The sequence below is a fragment of the Furipterus horrens genome, unplaced genomic scaffold, assembly GCF_987537825.1.
Source record: "Furipterus horrens unplaced genomic scaffold, mFurHor1.1.pri manual_scaffold_11, whole genome shotgun sequence".
NCBI classification, from domain to species: domain Eukaryota; kingdom Metazoa; phylum Chordata; class Mammalia; order Chiroptera; family Furipteridae; genus Furipterus; species Furipterus horrens.
In genome coordinates, this window is record NW_028327181.1 from 80,558,018 (window position 1) to 80,573,332 (window position 15,315).

Below are 15,315 nucleotides of genomic sequence, written 5' to 3' on the forward strand. Positions count from 1 at the left end.
AATCAAACAGGAATTTAGGTACTGCTTTGAGGAGGCTTTGTAGATGTACTTAAGGTTATGGACTATAAAACAGGAAGATCACCCTGGATTACCTGTTGGGCACAATCTAATCACTTGAGCCCTTAAAAACAGCTGGCTGGAACATCACCCCATACACCAAAAGGTTGTGGGTTTGATCCCTGGTCAGGGCACATATCTGGGTTGCAGGTTTGATCCCCAGTTGGGGTGTGTACAAGAGTCAACTGGTTGCTGTTTCTCTCTCTCCCTTCCTGTCCCTAAAATCAATACGGTATTCCCTCACTTATAGCGGGTATTACGTTCTAGACCCCCCTGCGATAGGTGAAAATTTGCAACGTAGGAACCTTACATTTATTTTAGTATTTATATATATTTTAAGGCTTTATAAACCCTTCCCACACACTTATAAATCGTTCCTGGTCCCTTATTAACCTTTCCCACTCCCTTATTAACCTTTTCCACACTTTTATAAACACTACTTATGTTCTTTAACATATTCTACACTCTTAAACCTACATTAACTTGAACAACATACGTATACAGTACTGCAAAATCCCGCAATATAGCGAAAAATCTGCGATAATTAAATATATTTTTTAAAGTCCCGTGATACGAGGCTGTGATAAGTGAACCGCGATATAGAGAGGGACTACTGTAAACATATCGTCGGGTGAGGAAAAGAAAGAAAGAGAGGGAGGGAGGAAGGAAGGAAGGAAGGAAGAGAAAGAAAGGAAGAAAGAAAGAAAAGAGAAATTCTCTGGCAGGAATTAAGAGAGATGAGAAAGAAGAGGAAGTCAGAGAGACTCTAAATATGAGAAAGATTTGACCAGCCATTGCTGGTTTGAAGACAGAGGTAGGTCACCAGAGCCTAGGAATGTGGGCGGCCTCTGGAAGCTAAGGATGACGTCTGGCCAACAGCCAGCAAAGAAACGGAGATCCTACACTACAACTGCGAGGAACAATTTGGCCAACAACATGAAATTGAGCTTAAAAGTGGATTCATTCCCCAGAGCCTCTGACAGGAACACAGCCTTGCTGACACCTTAATTTTGGCCTTGCGAAACCTGAAACAAAGAACCCAGTTGAGCCAACTTGGACTTCTGACCTACAGAACTGAGTAATAAATGGTCATTGTTTTTAGCCACAATGTTTGTGACAATTTGTTATGACAGTAATAGAAACGAATACAATAGGCTGTAAAGTCCCTTAATAACCCTATCAGGTAGGTATTGTTACTATCCCCATTGTAGAGACAAGAAGACTGAAATACAGGGAAAAGGCCCTGAGAAGGCTGCGGGCTTGAGCAGTAAGAACAGTTATACGTGGTGGAAGCATTTGCTACCAAGTTTATTTGCAGGTGAACAGTACAACATTTACAAAACATATTATGTACAATCAAGTCTGCACTACCCTCATACACTAGGGGCTAAGGAAGACCTAGTCCTTCCAACAGCTATAAACAGTCCTGGGTAATGAGTTTATGAAAAACACTTTCTCTTCCTTCAGCAAGCAAAATTATTTATGAAGGTGTACATTCAGCAATAGGGAGCAAAAGGGAAAAAATTACCTCAAGGAACGCAACAGCTCCTTTCCTGGTGGGATCTGTCATTTTACAGATATGAAATATTCATATCAGAGATCTTATATTTCAAGAGGAATGGGTGACATATCAGAGCTACAAGAGTAAATATTTTATTTATTACCAACAGGGAATTAGAAGACTCTCTTTGGACACCAGTTCTTGTCTAGACTTGGAGATCAGCATCAGCGTGACCTCCCTCTCTAATTAACCCTCAAAATTCATATTCATATCCACTATCTGCCTCTGAATTCCCTTCCCTATGCTCCACTCCAACATCTGAGAGCTCCCCAGGACTGTTCTGATGTTAAGTTGCATCACAGATCCCTAAGTACTCACCTTCCATTTAAAGGTTTGATTCTTGGCCTTTATGAACACAGGGTTTTAAGGAAACAAACTCAGGGAAACCATCTATTCTCCTGAGGCCAGCTACTCTGTGCCCCAGCTCTAAGCCGACAGCCCCAGTACAAGGAATAGGGCTGATAAATAATGAATCAGCATCTTGCTCAATTGGTGGCATTTAAAATTCTTTTCAGGTGAAAAATTACCACAATTTTGTGCTCATGGCAGATTTCAAAGGGAGACTTGAAGCAGAAAATCTTTAAGGGACCCTTGCACAGCCAGAAGTTCTTTTCAGGCTGAAATACATAAAATATTTAGTAACTAGGACTGTGGAAGGACTAAAGAGGAAATCCCAGGGCCTGGAGAAAGGCCCTTTCTTAAGCTTATTCCTGGGGGGGTGGGGGTGGGGGCTATGGAGACAGGCTTTAAATACACTATACACATGGTTGGCAGGAGTTAGCAGCAGCTCTGGGGATCTGGGGTATCAGGTAGGTGTCCAGCTCCTGGCACTGGTAGAGGGCTACGCTGTCCAAAACCCACTCTCGGGTCACCACAGGTGCCTCACACATATGCCCAATCACTGAGGAGAGAACACAAGCAAAGATTAGTGTCAATTCACATTTTACCGGACCAGGCTCTAGTCAATCTAGTCAGGGGACCTGGTTGAAGGAGTTCTCATGGTTACTGAGGAAGAAGCCAAAGTGTTGCTTTTAATCGATGCTTCAGGCCAGAGCGCCTTACTCAGGAGCCTGAGGAGTGACTGCTGGTAAAAGCCTACAGCTTCTGATAACGTTATTAACACAAATTTCAGTGCGTTAAAGGAAAAGTCATCAGAGAGAGCAAAAGAGCATTGAAGTTTAATGATGGGGAAACATTTGCAATATCTTAAGTGAAAAAGAAAAGTAGTATGATAATCATGATCACATTCGTGTGAAATACATAAATACACACACACAGACACACACACGCATGAGCACCTGGAAGAATTTTATGGTGATCATCTCCAAGTGGCGAGATTACTGGGATTCTTTTATTGTTTATGTTCATTTCTATTTCATGTAATGAACATTCATATTTAACCTCCCCCCCATGGAAATAGTTCATGCATTACTTTTATAATGCAAAATCAACCAATATACAAAAAAAAAATGTTTGAAAAGGACATTTTAGCCATTCATTCATTCATTCAACAAATATTTATCGAGCACCTCAAATGTGCTGAGAACTGTGCTCATTAAGCACCAGGTCACCTGTGCTGACCCAAACTCATCCCACCGGACTCCATATGACAAACACATACATGTGGCCTTCTGAAGCCACACAGGTGCACCATCCACTCCAGTTCATCTAAACAGGACATTTAGACCTAAAAACACCAGTCATCAGCACACTTAACCTGGGCTCTCTACCCCACATTCCTCCTGATAAAGGTTTACAGCAAGACTTACCATGGCAGCCACTGTCCTCTGTCCAGGCATCTGGCTGCATGACCACGATTGGGTGAGTGCCCTGCATCCCCAGGGAGGAAACAACATTGAGGATGTCAGAACAGGACTTTGGGAACAGTCACTTCACCATTTCTTGATGGTGTGCTGAAGCTGGCTACTCTGGGCCAACCACACAGGATGACAAAGGGCACACAGCAAAAAGGACTAGAGGTAAAGAGCCTCCGCTCAGTATTTTAAATACTTATAGCTTTCAGGTCCTTACTCGTCCCTTACAGATGAGTCTCCTGGCACAGATGCGTGGTCAGAGAAGGCTTGGGGTGAAGGGAAGCTTCTCAGGCTACACTGGGGTATGAAGGGGTGGTTCATAGGGACTGATGGGGGCCTCCTTGCTCAATCAGCAGACAGAATATTGTGTCCCCGCCCCCGTAGGGCACCAAACGCTTACCTTGCTGAAGGTGAACGATGAAGGCTCCTTCACCACAGAAGCCCCACAAAGCTGCACCATCCACTCTAGTTGATCTAAATAGGCATTTACACAGAAAATCACCACAGTAATCTACACATTTAACCACCTTGTATACCACACTCCTTTGAATGAAGACTTCTCAGTGGGAGTCCCTGTCTCTACCCCAAAGGGACAGAAAGGCCTTACAGGAGAGGGGTATGGACCCTAAGTTAACAGTCACTGATATGCAACCTATTCTAGTTATCAGTCCCCATAAGGCCACTTGGCAGATAAGATTTAATAGCCTCTCAAACAAAACACAAGAAAAAAAAAAAGATCTAAATTCCATCAATTTGCTAAATTGCTGGCTAAGATACTGTGAAAAAACAGCCAGTCTTCTCAACCTTCTTGCCTAATTCTATGTTGGTAATTGGTAATTATGGCCACTAAGAGCACCAGACTCAGTGGTAATTACTGTAAATGTTAAGAGACGGGAAGACAATTCAGGAAGGAAGGAAGGAAGGGAGGGAGGAAGGAAGGGAGGAAGGAAGGAAGGAAGGAAGGAAGGAAGGAAGGAAAGGAGGAAGGAAGAAAAACCTTGTCATCCTGGACAGAGACTCAGCACATCAACTGGAAAGGCTACATGGTGAGCTGGTATCAGCAATGTCAGGGGAATGGAAATCAGAAGAGATTGTACCTAAATTTTATATGTCCCTGGAAAATTAGGAGAACTGACCAAGGGTGGCTTCTGGACCCCTTTGGGTACTCTTTTCTGTCAACCCATTTATAAAGATTGCTAAGATACTCCTCTTTGTCTTAATATTTGAGGTCAACTGACTCACTTCCCAAATGATACCCACTAGAGGCCCTGGTTTTCATTATACCGAAGTACAAAAACACTGAGAAATCTATGTGTGACATGTGGGAATTTCATAAAAATTCAATCAATAGCCAATAAAGAAGACATAAGCAACATTACTTTGCCAGGCTCTCTTGCTGCCAGTCATCTATCCCTGATCAGATGTCAAGACCCTCTTTTGAGAAGAGGACTTGATCCCTGGGGCAGAAGTGGGCACAGCCTTCGTTTTCAAAATAACGAACCAAATATACACATACACCAGCGCCTCAGTACCACACAACTCCATAGTTGAGCCCCACAGCACTCCTGAACATCACATCACAGGCAGTGTCAAATTTAATGGGAAAATGTTAATCAAGTCTTCTGCTACTCTGGGCCTGTACTGGGGGCCCACGTTCACAGGGGTATGCAGCTGCGGTACTTTCTTCACTATCAAATGAAGACGGTTTAGGAAGAACAGAACTCTCTTCCTAATTTATTTCTCCCCCTTTCTTAGACCAAAGAGCAGGTAAGAGAAGCTCTAACCCATCTGGAAACAGAACGTACTGTTTCTTAGACATTAATTCTTCACTGGCTTCTAGCTCTTGAGAAAGGGGCACAGGACTAGTTCTTTTTTCTTTTTTTTTTTTTTTGTCATAGGGTAACATTTAGGTGCAGTTTTGTCCAACAGGTGATAGGGAAGGAGACTAACCTGCCACTAAGCTGAGGAACCCCCATAGATGATCCTTCCTATAACACTCCACTATGTAAGGGAAAGGCTGGTGCTGGGCTCTGCCGTTCTCCCAGTCTCTTACCTGTGGGCATGTTGGTGAAGGGCCCATAGCAACATATTTCTAGGCCCCTGAAGATCTGGGAGGAGAGAGGAACAGAGGGATAGAGAGAAAAAACACTAGTTACGAGAGTATAAGTTTTATAAAAAACAATGTAAAGAGACTCTCAGAAAATAAAAACTTCCTTTTTTCTTTTTGTTACCATCTGACAATTTCTACTGTTAGTTCCCAGAGACAATCAGTCCAATGTCCAGAACACTGGTGGAATTTAGGAGACATTCCCGAAGTGTGTATGCGGCTGGTCTACCCTATAGTCATGCTTTGTCATTCAAGGGCTGAGCATCCCACCTTGCCACCAATCAGGCCAGGCTCCTCCCTGATGACCTTTTCTTTTTAGAGATGAGAGGGAAAAAAGTCCTTATTTTGTTTAATGGCAAGAAATTCAGCTATTTGCTGATGTTTGATGTTTATCTAAACTTGGTACCTCAGGACTAACTAACCATGACCCTAACTGGAAGAGAGGTCTACATTTTACATGTACACACTCCTCTCTTCCTGGTCTCAGGGCATCTTGTTCCTGCCTTCATGCCGCTCTGAGAATGCTCAGGGTTCCTTCCGAACAGTGAAGTGAAGCCAGGTTCTGCCTCTCCCCACTGGGCTGACCTGACCGCCTGGATTCCAGGAGACGCAGATCACATCATACCTCCTAGGCGCCCCTTCCACTGACAGCGCTTGATAGCACCATCCTAAAGAACTTCCTCTGATGACGGGAATGTTCTATATTTGTATGAATAAGGTAGCTACGAGTCATATGCAGCTGTTGAGCACCTAAAACGTGGTTGAGATGAGTGAGAAACTCAACTATATATTTTATTTTAGTTATTTACAACTTAAACAGCCCATGTAGCTGGTGGCTACTGTGTTGGACAAATTCTTACACACGCGCTGGCATTGGTTCTTAGGGAAGGACTTGCGTGTCATTTAAAAGAATAAATCTAAATTTGTGCCAGTTGGCTCGATATATATCATTTGAGTAACCCTCGTTTCCTTTACCCTCTTTCTTTCTTCTCATTCCACTAAAAAGAAAATTGCCTAGGCCTAGAACTCACCTTGCTTCAAATATAAGACTGGGATAAAGAAAAATCAGGAAGCTAAAAACACATGACTACCTTTTAGGAAATCCCCACCGTCACCCCCATTTTAACTACAGCCAGAGGACAGGGGAATGAAAAAGGACAGCAAAATAGGTCTGTTTCTGTTTTAAGTGACAGCCTCCATCTGTGCCATTCTCGATGTATGAACAAACTGAATCCCCAACCTGTTAACAGGACCTAGATGCTCATAATGCTAAAAGTTCTCCCTGGGTAGCCAACTGGAGCCCAATGTTGCTATAAAAAGTACAAAAGATTAGAATTCTTTTTCCATCCAGGCTGATAGTCATTGAGGAGTACGTCTAGTTATGAGATAAGAAATGTGAAGTTTCACCTCTACAAATACATTTCTTTTCCACGGGAAAATACTATGGTGATATTTTGTATCTTCAGAATGTCATTACTTTAACCAGGTCCTCTTCATCACTGCCACCCCAAATACAGGAGAAACCCCCAAACACCGAAATTTCCTTTGAAGGAGGGGAAAATCTGGTGCTAACTCTGCCTTGCACACAGTGGAACAGAAACAAATGGCGGCTGGCAGAGCACCCCTGGGTGAGGGCAGGAGCAGAAGCAGGGCTGGTAGCCTTTTCTGGCATCTGGAAGTCCCTTGATAGGTGATAAAGGTTAGGGTGGGCTGACCCCAAGGACTCAGAGTTCCAGGGCTTGATTTGTGATCATCTCCCAAAGCAGGCTTCCTTGGAAAATCATCTCTACTGGTTCTCCCTCAAGTTCTGTAAAGGGACAGAACATCTTGGTGGGGCTGTTCTGAAAAGCCTGGTGGTGCACTTGAAAGAGGAAGAAATGCAGACTGGGAGCATAAGCACTCAGTTAGGGACCTGAGCAAGCTGCTGGCGTGGGCCTGACAGGCAGGTGTGAAATCTTGCCTGGGCTCCTCCCTGAGAGAAGGACATAGTTTTGGTCACATCGTTTGCTACAGGATGATCTGGGGAACATCGCTTGTGTGTTCCTGGGCCTCTAGTCCTTCATTTTCAAAGTTGTTAGACTAATCTATTTTTCTCCTTTGTGAAACCTTCTATAATTTTCCAAGAAACTAGAACACTGGCATTTAAAGCTCAGATACTGAAGCTAGACTGCCTGGGTTCAACTTCTAGTTGTGGGTTCATAATTAGCTGTATGAGTTTGAGAAACTTACTCCACCTCTCTGAGCCTCCATTTTCTCATTTATAAAATAGGCGTAATTATTGTACATGTCTCAGAGGTTTGCTGTAAAATTATTATAAGTTAAAATATGGTTGAGTGTTTAGTACTGGCATATAGTGAACATTATATAGATGTTAGCTACTGATTATCAATCATTTTCTCCTCTATGCATGCACTGAGAGCATTGTGTACATCCCCTTTATAGCACTTACCACACTGCTTTAGAGAAACACACTATGGTTAAGTGGAAAGAGCAAAGGGTTAGATTCATATCTGTTTCAAATCCCAGCTCTGCCACTTTATCAGCTGAGATTTGAACCCCAAACTGGACCAAAATTACATTGCTTCTCAAAATCACTCATATAATGGATATAATACTTACTTACCTTATTGGCCAGAACTAAAAAAGAACCTATGTATTCCCTCACTTATCGCGGGTATTACATTCCAGAACCCCCCGCGAAGTAGGAACCTTATATTTATTCTACACTCTTAAACCTACGTAATTTCAACAACATACGTATACAGTACCGCAAAATCCCGCGATATAGCGAAAATCCGCGATAAATAATTAAATATAATATTTTAAAAAATCCAACGATACAGTGAGGCCGCAATAAGTGAACCACAATATAGAGAGGGACTACTGTATATGGAAGCACCTAGCAATATGTAATGCCCCTTAAAGATGAACTAAGGGGGCTGGAATCCATGGGGGAGGAGGGCTTTACCTTTCTGTCTTGGGATTCTCTTGCTCGCTTTGGACCTTGGTGGTTCCTTCCGTTGACAACATCTCCTCTGACTTCAAAATCACGCTGAAAGAAACCAAACCCAAACCACAGGGCTCAAAGAGAAGCCTCCTTCAGTAGAAGGATATAAGGAATTGAGCATTGCCAGGCAATGTTCTGACCGCTTCCCCCAAATCACACTTTTTGGTGGATTGTGTGAAATGACCAGCATCTCAGCTGCTGAAATCAATTTCCTGAAGCAAATCTTTGTGGGCAGAAATTAACAACTTGTTTTTCACCTCACTGGGACTTAATGTATTTTAATTTTCAACATCTATCTCCTCTCAAAACATTCACTTAGCATTTAGATTAGACTGCTAATTCTGTGCTGTTATAAAGATAACTGGAGAGTTCCTGATCTGTTAAATCAATTGTGTATTACCATCTAAGGGCTTCTCAGATTTTCACTGATAGAGCTAATAAATAAAACCAAAATGATAAAATATATTCAATACATTTAATACACTGAAGAAAAAGGTTTTTCATAATCACTATTTTGACTGATCAAGGGTGAGGATAATGGGATTGGGGCGGTTAGAACTTTTGGGAGAAATCTAGGGAAGAATGCTTAGAAACAATTCTGACAAAAACTCAAGATTGTAGGGGAAGATCATATCTGTTGCCAAGAGTATTACAAAATAAAGTCATGGTAGTATAACCACGGGCTGATATTAGGGGAAAGACTATTTAACACTTCCTAGTCACTTAAGTGAGAAGAATCGGTGATAAATATGTCATCTATTTGGAGATGACTCTCAAATTTATAGGCTTGATTTTACCCCTGTCCTTACTTAACCTCTCTACCTAGATATCTAGTATAAACCCCAAAATTTACACATCTAAATGGAGCTCTTTTTTATAAATTATATGATTACTGACATAACTTAAAACAGCTCTTGATTCTAACCCCTCTCCTCCACTATTAATACTAACATCCATCCCATTGTTCAAACCCTCACTTCCTCCCTTTACCTCATCTTCCAAATTTAACCCATTAGTAAGACCTATCTCCAAATGTATCTCAAACCAACCTCGTCTGACCACCTCCATGCCTCCAATTACCCTACACAGAAAATCGAAATTCCTTACCACGACTCACACCAACTCCTACCTGATCTGGCCCTTGTCTCTATCTACTCCAATTACTCACCAGTTACTACCCTCCAGCTACACTAGTCTATTTTTCTCTAACAAACACTTTGTTACCTACATTTTTCAAGGCCAATTCTTTTATTTTAGGTTGCAGCTCAAGCATCTCAGAAGCCATCCCTGGTCTCCTTAACTAAAATACTCAATATCTTCCTCTGGTCAGTAACTAATCTGCTATTTACAATATTTATTGGTACGTTAAATGTTCTTTATTATTGTATATTTCCCTCAACAGAACAAGATTCTGACCAGACGATGGACCTATGTGCTGCATTGCTGGCGCCCAGCACACAGCAGGCTCCCAATAGTATAAGCCACTGAATGAAAGTTAAAACTAACAAAAATGTCACTTAATTATGAATATACTGAAAAGTACATAATCTATATTTTAAAGATTTTATTTATTTATTTTTAGAGAGAGGGGAAGGAAGGGAGAAAGAGAGGGAGAGAAACAGCGATGTGTGAGAGATACATTAATTGATTGCCTCTTACGTATCCCCAACTGGAGGCCTGGCTCACAACCAAGGCATGTGCAATGATTGGGAATCGAACTGGTGACTTTTTGGTTCGTAGTCCGCACTCAATCCACTGAACCACACCAGCCAGGGCAGTACATAATAGTTTAAAACTTTTTGCTAGTTTTACTTTTCCTGATCTGTTGTCACCAGCAGCTCTTAAATGGCTCTGTTCTAAAATTATTCCTCCTCCTACACTCATCTTATTTATCTCTCACTGTTCTCAGTATCATAAAGAGTAACATCTCTTTGAAGGAATCTGATTTCTAAACAAATAGATTTGCATATCAAAATGAAGGAATTTTCTTCACCAACAGTTAACAACCCATTCTCTACCATTGTCTATGCATATAAGGAAGTAAGATTTAGGAGGGCCTACTTCTTTTGCTTATGAATCTCTCTTTTGCTTTATAAGTTTCTTTTCCTTCCTCCAAGGAAAGGACTGTCTCTACTGAAATTTAGAACAAGTGAATGATGCCACAGAATTTCCAGGTTTGCTCTTGCATAACTTTTTTTTTTTAATTTTATTTTTATGTATTTTTAAAGAGAGGAAAAGGGAGGGAGAAAGAGGGAGAGAAACATCGATGTCAGAAACATCCATCAGCTGCCCCTTGCAGGTGCTCTCACCGGGGACAGAACCTGCAACCCAGGCATGTGCCCTAACTGGGAATCAAACCAGCAACCTTTAGCTTCACAGGACGATGCCCAACCAACGGAGCCACACGAGTCAGGGCTGCTTTGCATAATTCTTGATGATTCCAGTCATCAAGGGGAATCTGTGGAAAGTTTTGCGAGGAAGGGAGCAGCTAAACTTTCAGCGATTATGTGACTCAATGGCACCAAGTCTTTCTGATTAGTTTTTAACATCAAGTACCTACCTCATCCAGAATCTTTCTTTCTTTAATAGACTGGGTCACCCCTAAAGAGACCACAGAAAAGTCAGATCACAATGCAGAAGAACATGCTCTTTTAATGGAAGTGGATAGTGAAGCAATTCACAAGAGAGCTTGGGAGGAATAACTCTGAGCAGAGGTCCCCTCTCAATAACGCCACAGCTCTTTAATAAGGCTTGTAGATTTCCTTCTGGAGACACAGTTGACGCTTAATCCAAACACTATAATAGTGCCTGCTACACACGAATTTCTGCCTGCTATTAAATAAATCCCTAGTTCACTCTAACGTTGCTAGGAGCAGATTAGGTCCTATTAGTTATAAAAAGAAATCCATTTTCCCAGCATTACCAGCTTATCTGCACAAAGAGATATGCGTTAGAGATAAAGCTTGTTTTTATCATTAAAGACCTTTTGGTAATTCAGATACAACATCGGCAAACAAAAACCAAAAAACAAAACCTTAGGTGTTAAAATGTTAGGTGTAAAAATGCATGCAATTCTGAAGTGTTAAAGGGAGGAGGGGAGAAATACACTGTACTTACAGAAATAGCTAACTACCCATTTTCCTCCTGCAATTCCCAGAAAATATTTCAGTGTCCGTTCACATACAAACTCAGCATCTGCAGAATGAACAATATCCGAAGGATTAGTAGAAGTTGAAAACAAAATCAGGAAGTGCTGCTCTCACAAGCAAAAGAGCTCCAGCTCCATGTGGTACTTGAAATCAATCTGGATCGATGATTCCAATACTCCAGTGATAGAATCAGAGGCTGGAAGCACCTCTGATTATACCAGCATATATGGATCTTTGGAAGCTGGAAAAGATTGATATGAAGTTAAAACCCGAGAAAATGTGTGCCCCATCTTCTAGATGCCAAGACTAGCTAGAGACGTCCATTACTGTGTTCAGGGAATTATCTACATCAGTAGCATTGATACATATGGATGGGGAAGCTTTATTTTACTGGATGACAATATGTGAAAGGAGAAGAAAAAGACTATTGTTGAAATCCTATATCTGAAATGTCAATGTAAGTGACAAATTTTCACCCCCAGACTTCTACCTGGGGAATCCTAATCTCCTAATTCCTAATTCCCTTGAAAGGGACAGGAAAATACAGAATATTTTCATGGCTTTTTCCCTTTCTACCTAAGTATTTCAGAAAGCAGTAGCTTAAGAATCACTTGTTTATTTCCTAGTGTTTCAAAAACCCCTTTGAAGAATAAGCAAACTGAGGAAAGAAGAAATGTTTTTAACTAAATCTAAACACAGCAGCCCATCTGCCATTAGTAGCAACAGCCATTCTCCCTCACACAATTCTTCACAAATTATTAAATCTTTTTTATTTCATCACAGCTTTATAGCTTTTTGTTTAATGGCTGCAAAAGTTGATTTTTAAAAATATTTTTAAAATTTATTTTTAGAGAGAGGGGAGGGAGAAAGAGAGGGAGAGAAACATCAATGTGTCAGAGAAACATCGACTGGTTGTCTCTTACACGCCCCCAAGTGAGGACCTGGCCTGCAACCCAGGCATGTGCCCAGATCGGGAATCAAACCTGCGACCTTTTGGTTCACAAGATGATGCTCAATCCACTGAGCTACACCAGCCAGGGCAAAAGTTGATTTAGTAATATGCTTTAAACTCAGAAATTTTAGCTCATTTTTAGTTCAAAAGTTATACTGCCTTTGAGTTTAAAGATTAATCACTTCAGATTTAATCTACATTTTAAAGTTTCCTTTTTACCTTCCAGCAGCTTTGATGCAAACTTATAGCTTAACATATATTAAACTTTAATGACATTCACTTTTAAAATAGTACTTGAAGTACCTTGTTCTGGCATTTGGTTCCTGTATTACCCTCTGACCCTGTGGTATGATGTGTATACAGTAGAAACCTAACATCTTAGAGATTCTAAGGCAATGTGCCCCTGGCAAGGAGTTGGGACCCTCTACTCAAGGTCCTGCAGAAATGTGAACAGAGTGGCCCATTGTATTTCCTGAAAGTCAATTTTGTTAGAAAGGTTTTAAGAGCTGCATCTCCTAGGTGCTGCATGCACTGGTTTTTGCTCCCTGGCGCCCATGAAGGAGTCTAACTGCTCTTCCCGATAACAACTCTTCAAATATTTGAAGACAGTGGTCTTCTTCCCTTAAGCCTTTTCATTCCTCTCTCTGTTCTTCAAATAACATTGTTCTAAATTCCTTTTCCCCATCCTCATCCTCAATCTCTGGATAAATACTCTCTAACATGTCAGTGACCAGCTTTAAAAGAAGGCATGTTGCTCAAAACAGAGCACATATCTTCCAGACAGTCACTCCAGCAGAGAATATAGTAGGGGAGGTGGGGGTCAGGATTTTCACTTCACTTGTTCCAGACATTGGGCTTGTATTAATTAGGCCCAATTTCAAACAAGCTTTTTAGCAGCCCTGAAATGTTTACTCAGATTTAGCTCATAGTCAACTAAAAGCCTCTGAGGTCTCTGTTATCATGGGAGTCATAATTAAGATTTAAAAAGGGGAACGTGGAGTACAAATGAATTTTCCCTTTCTATTTTTCCTTTTTCATATGCTAGGCTATCTCAGAGGTGACAATGCACTTGTTTCCTGAAAAACTCTCAACCACACTCAAACCAGTGTTTGCATGGACCTAGGACATGAAATTGACATGAAACTAGGGTTCTAACCACCCAGATATTGAATAAAAACTCATTTCTGTTCCATTCTCCTCTTTGCGCTATCTGTTCCTCCAGCACTTAAACTCTGCCTTACCAGAAAGCCCATACACAGAGTAGTCCAGGCAGGGTCATTCTGGTTCACCACTCTCCAAATTTTTTTTAAATAATTAATTTTTTATCCTTACCCAAGGACATGCTTATTGATTTTAGAAAGAGGGAAAGGGAGGGAGAGAAACATCCATGTGAGAGAAACATCGATTGGCTGCCTCTCATATATACCCCAACTGGGGACCGAACCCACAACCCAGACAGGTGCCCTGATCAGGGATCAAACACCACAACCTTTCAATTTGTGGGACAATGCTCCAACCAAGTGAGCCACACCAGTCAGGGTGACCACTCTCAAATCTTAACCCAAAACTAAAGGGGGTCAGGAAATAGGAAAACTATTATTTTTCTTTCACAAAATAATAATTGATGGACTACTGGAAGACTTCCACCCATGCTATGCTTAATGAATACTCCCATTTCTTCATGTAGTTCTACGCAACACATGCAACACATTTTATAAAGGTTCTTGGCGTACCTGTTTTCATAATGACATGAGTAGTCTCTTCACTAATTAGATCAGTTAAAGTGATGTGGTGTTTTCTGGCAAACTTGTGCACAAGCATCTGAAATCCAATAAAATATTACATTATTATGTTACCTCTAGTGCACAGCTTAGAGCATTAGTTATCTTAGTTTTGAATCTCCGTTTCTTTTCCTCAGAAAAGGTACATTCTTTTATTCGAACATGTCTGAAGTCTCAAAGTAAATAGCAATTTAATACAAATTATGTACAAATCAGAGTAAGAAATTCTAAAGCAGTTCATGCTAGCAGACCTGAACTATAACCAAAGATTCAAAATAACATTAATATTCCCTTTCAGAGTGATATTCTGCAGAGCATTGGATTCTTCACAGAGTGATACTCTGCTATACTATAATTTAGAGTCATCAGCCTATACTATATAAACTGAGAGGTAACTAGCCTACACAGAAAGTTATTCTACAGATATATGGCTTAAAAACAAGATACAATTCTCTGACAGTTATAAAACTTTCAAGTCAAGAGTGTAAAAACTATCAATTCCTCTTAAGGAGAAGAACTGAAGAGACTCATACTACTCCCAAAAGAAATTTAGAGCCATCTAGCTATTATCTATCAATCAAAAAAAAAAAAAAAAAAAAAAAAAAAATCAATAGGCAGTTAAAGAAATTAACCAGATCCATTATGGAGACAGCTGACATAATTAGTAGCTACAGTTTGGTAAATAACAGTGTTTATCAAGGCCATCATTTATTAGCCACCGTCACCCATGCCAATATTTATGCGCTGTACAATCCTGCAATGGAGATCAGGCCGTGCTTCTTTCAATGCTGCCTCGTTCCATATTGCCACAGGGCACTAAAAAACAGGCTAGAGGAGCTAATGATATCCTCCCCGCTTTTGCCACTGCCCTCTGCCAGGATCATTAG

General features: G+C 40.9%; 1 protein-coding gene across 3 annotated transcripts in view; it reads right to left on the reverse strand.

The window, feature by feature from the left end:
- Window positions 1-2,345: 2,345 nt before the first annotated feature.
- Window positions 2,346-15,315, reverse strand: part of BRCA1 (BRCA1 DNA repair associated) — a 46,955-nt gene continuing 33,985 nt past the window's right edge. For all 3 annotated transcript variants that reach the window (XM_090292728.1, XM_090292727.1, XM_090292725.1), the window contains exons 16-23: window positions 14,381-14,468; window positions 11,664-11,741; window positions 11,107-11,147; window positions 8,508-8,591; window positions 5,486-5,540; window positions 3,833-3,906; window positions 3,388-3,448; window positions 2,346-2,519 (exon numbers count right to left, since the gene is read on the reverse strand). In XM_090292728.1, coding sequence (XP_090148854.1) covers window positions 2,374-2,519; window positions 3,388-3,448; window positions 3,833-3,906; window positions 5,486-5,540; window positions 8,508-8,591; window positions 11,107-11,147; window positions 11,664-11,741; window positions 14,381-14,468 — 627 coding nt within the window. In that variant the 3' untranslated portion in view covers window positions 2,346-2,373. The remainder of the gene's footprint in view (window positions 2,520-3,387; window positions 3,449-3,832; window positions 3,907-5,485; window positions 5,541-8,507; window positions 8,592-11,106; window positions 11,148-11,663; window positions 11,742-14,380; window positions 14,469-15,315) is intronic.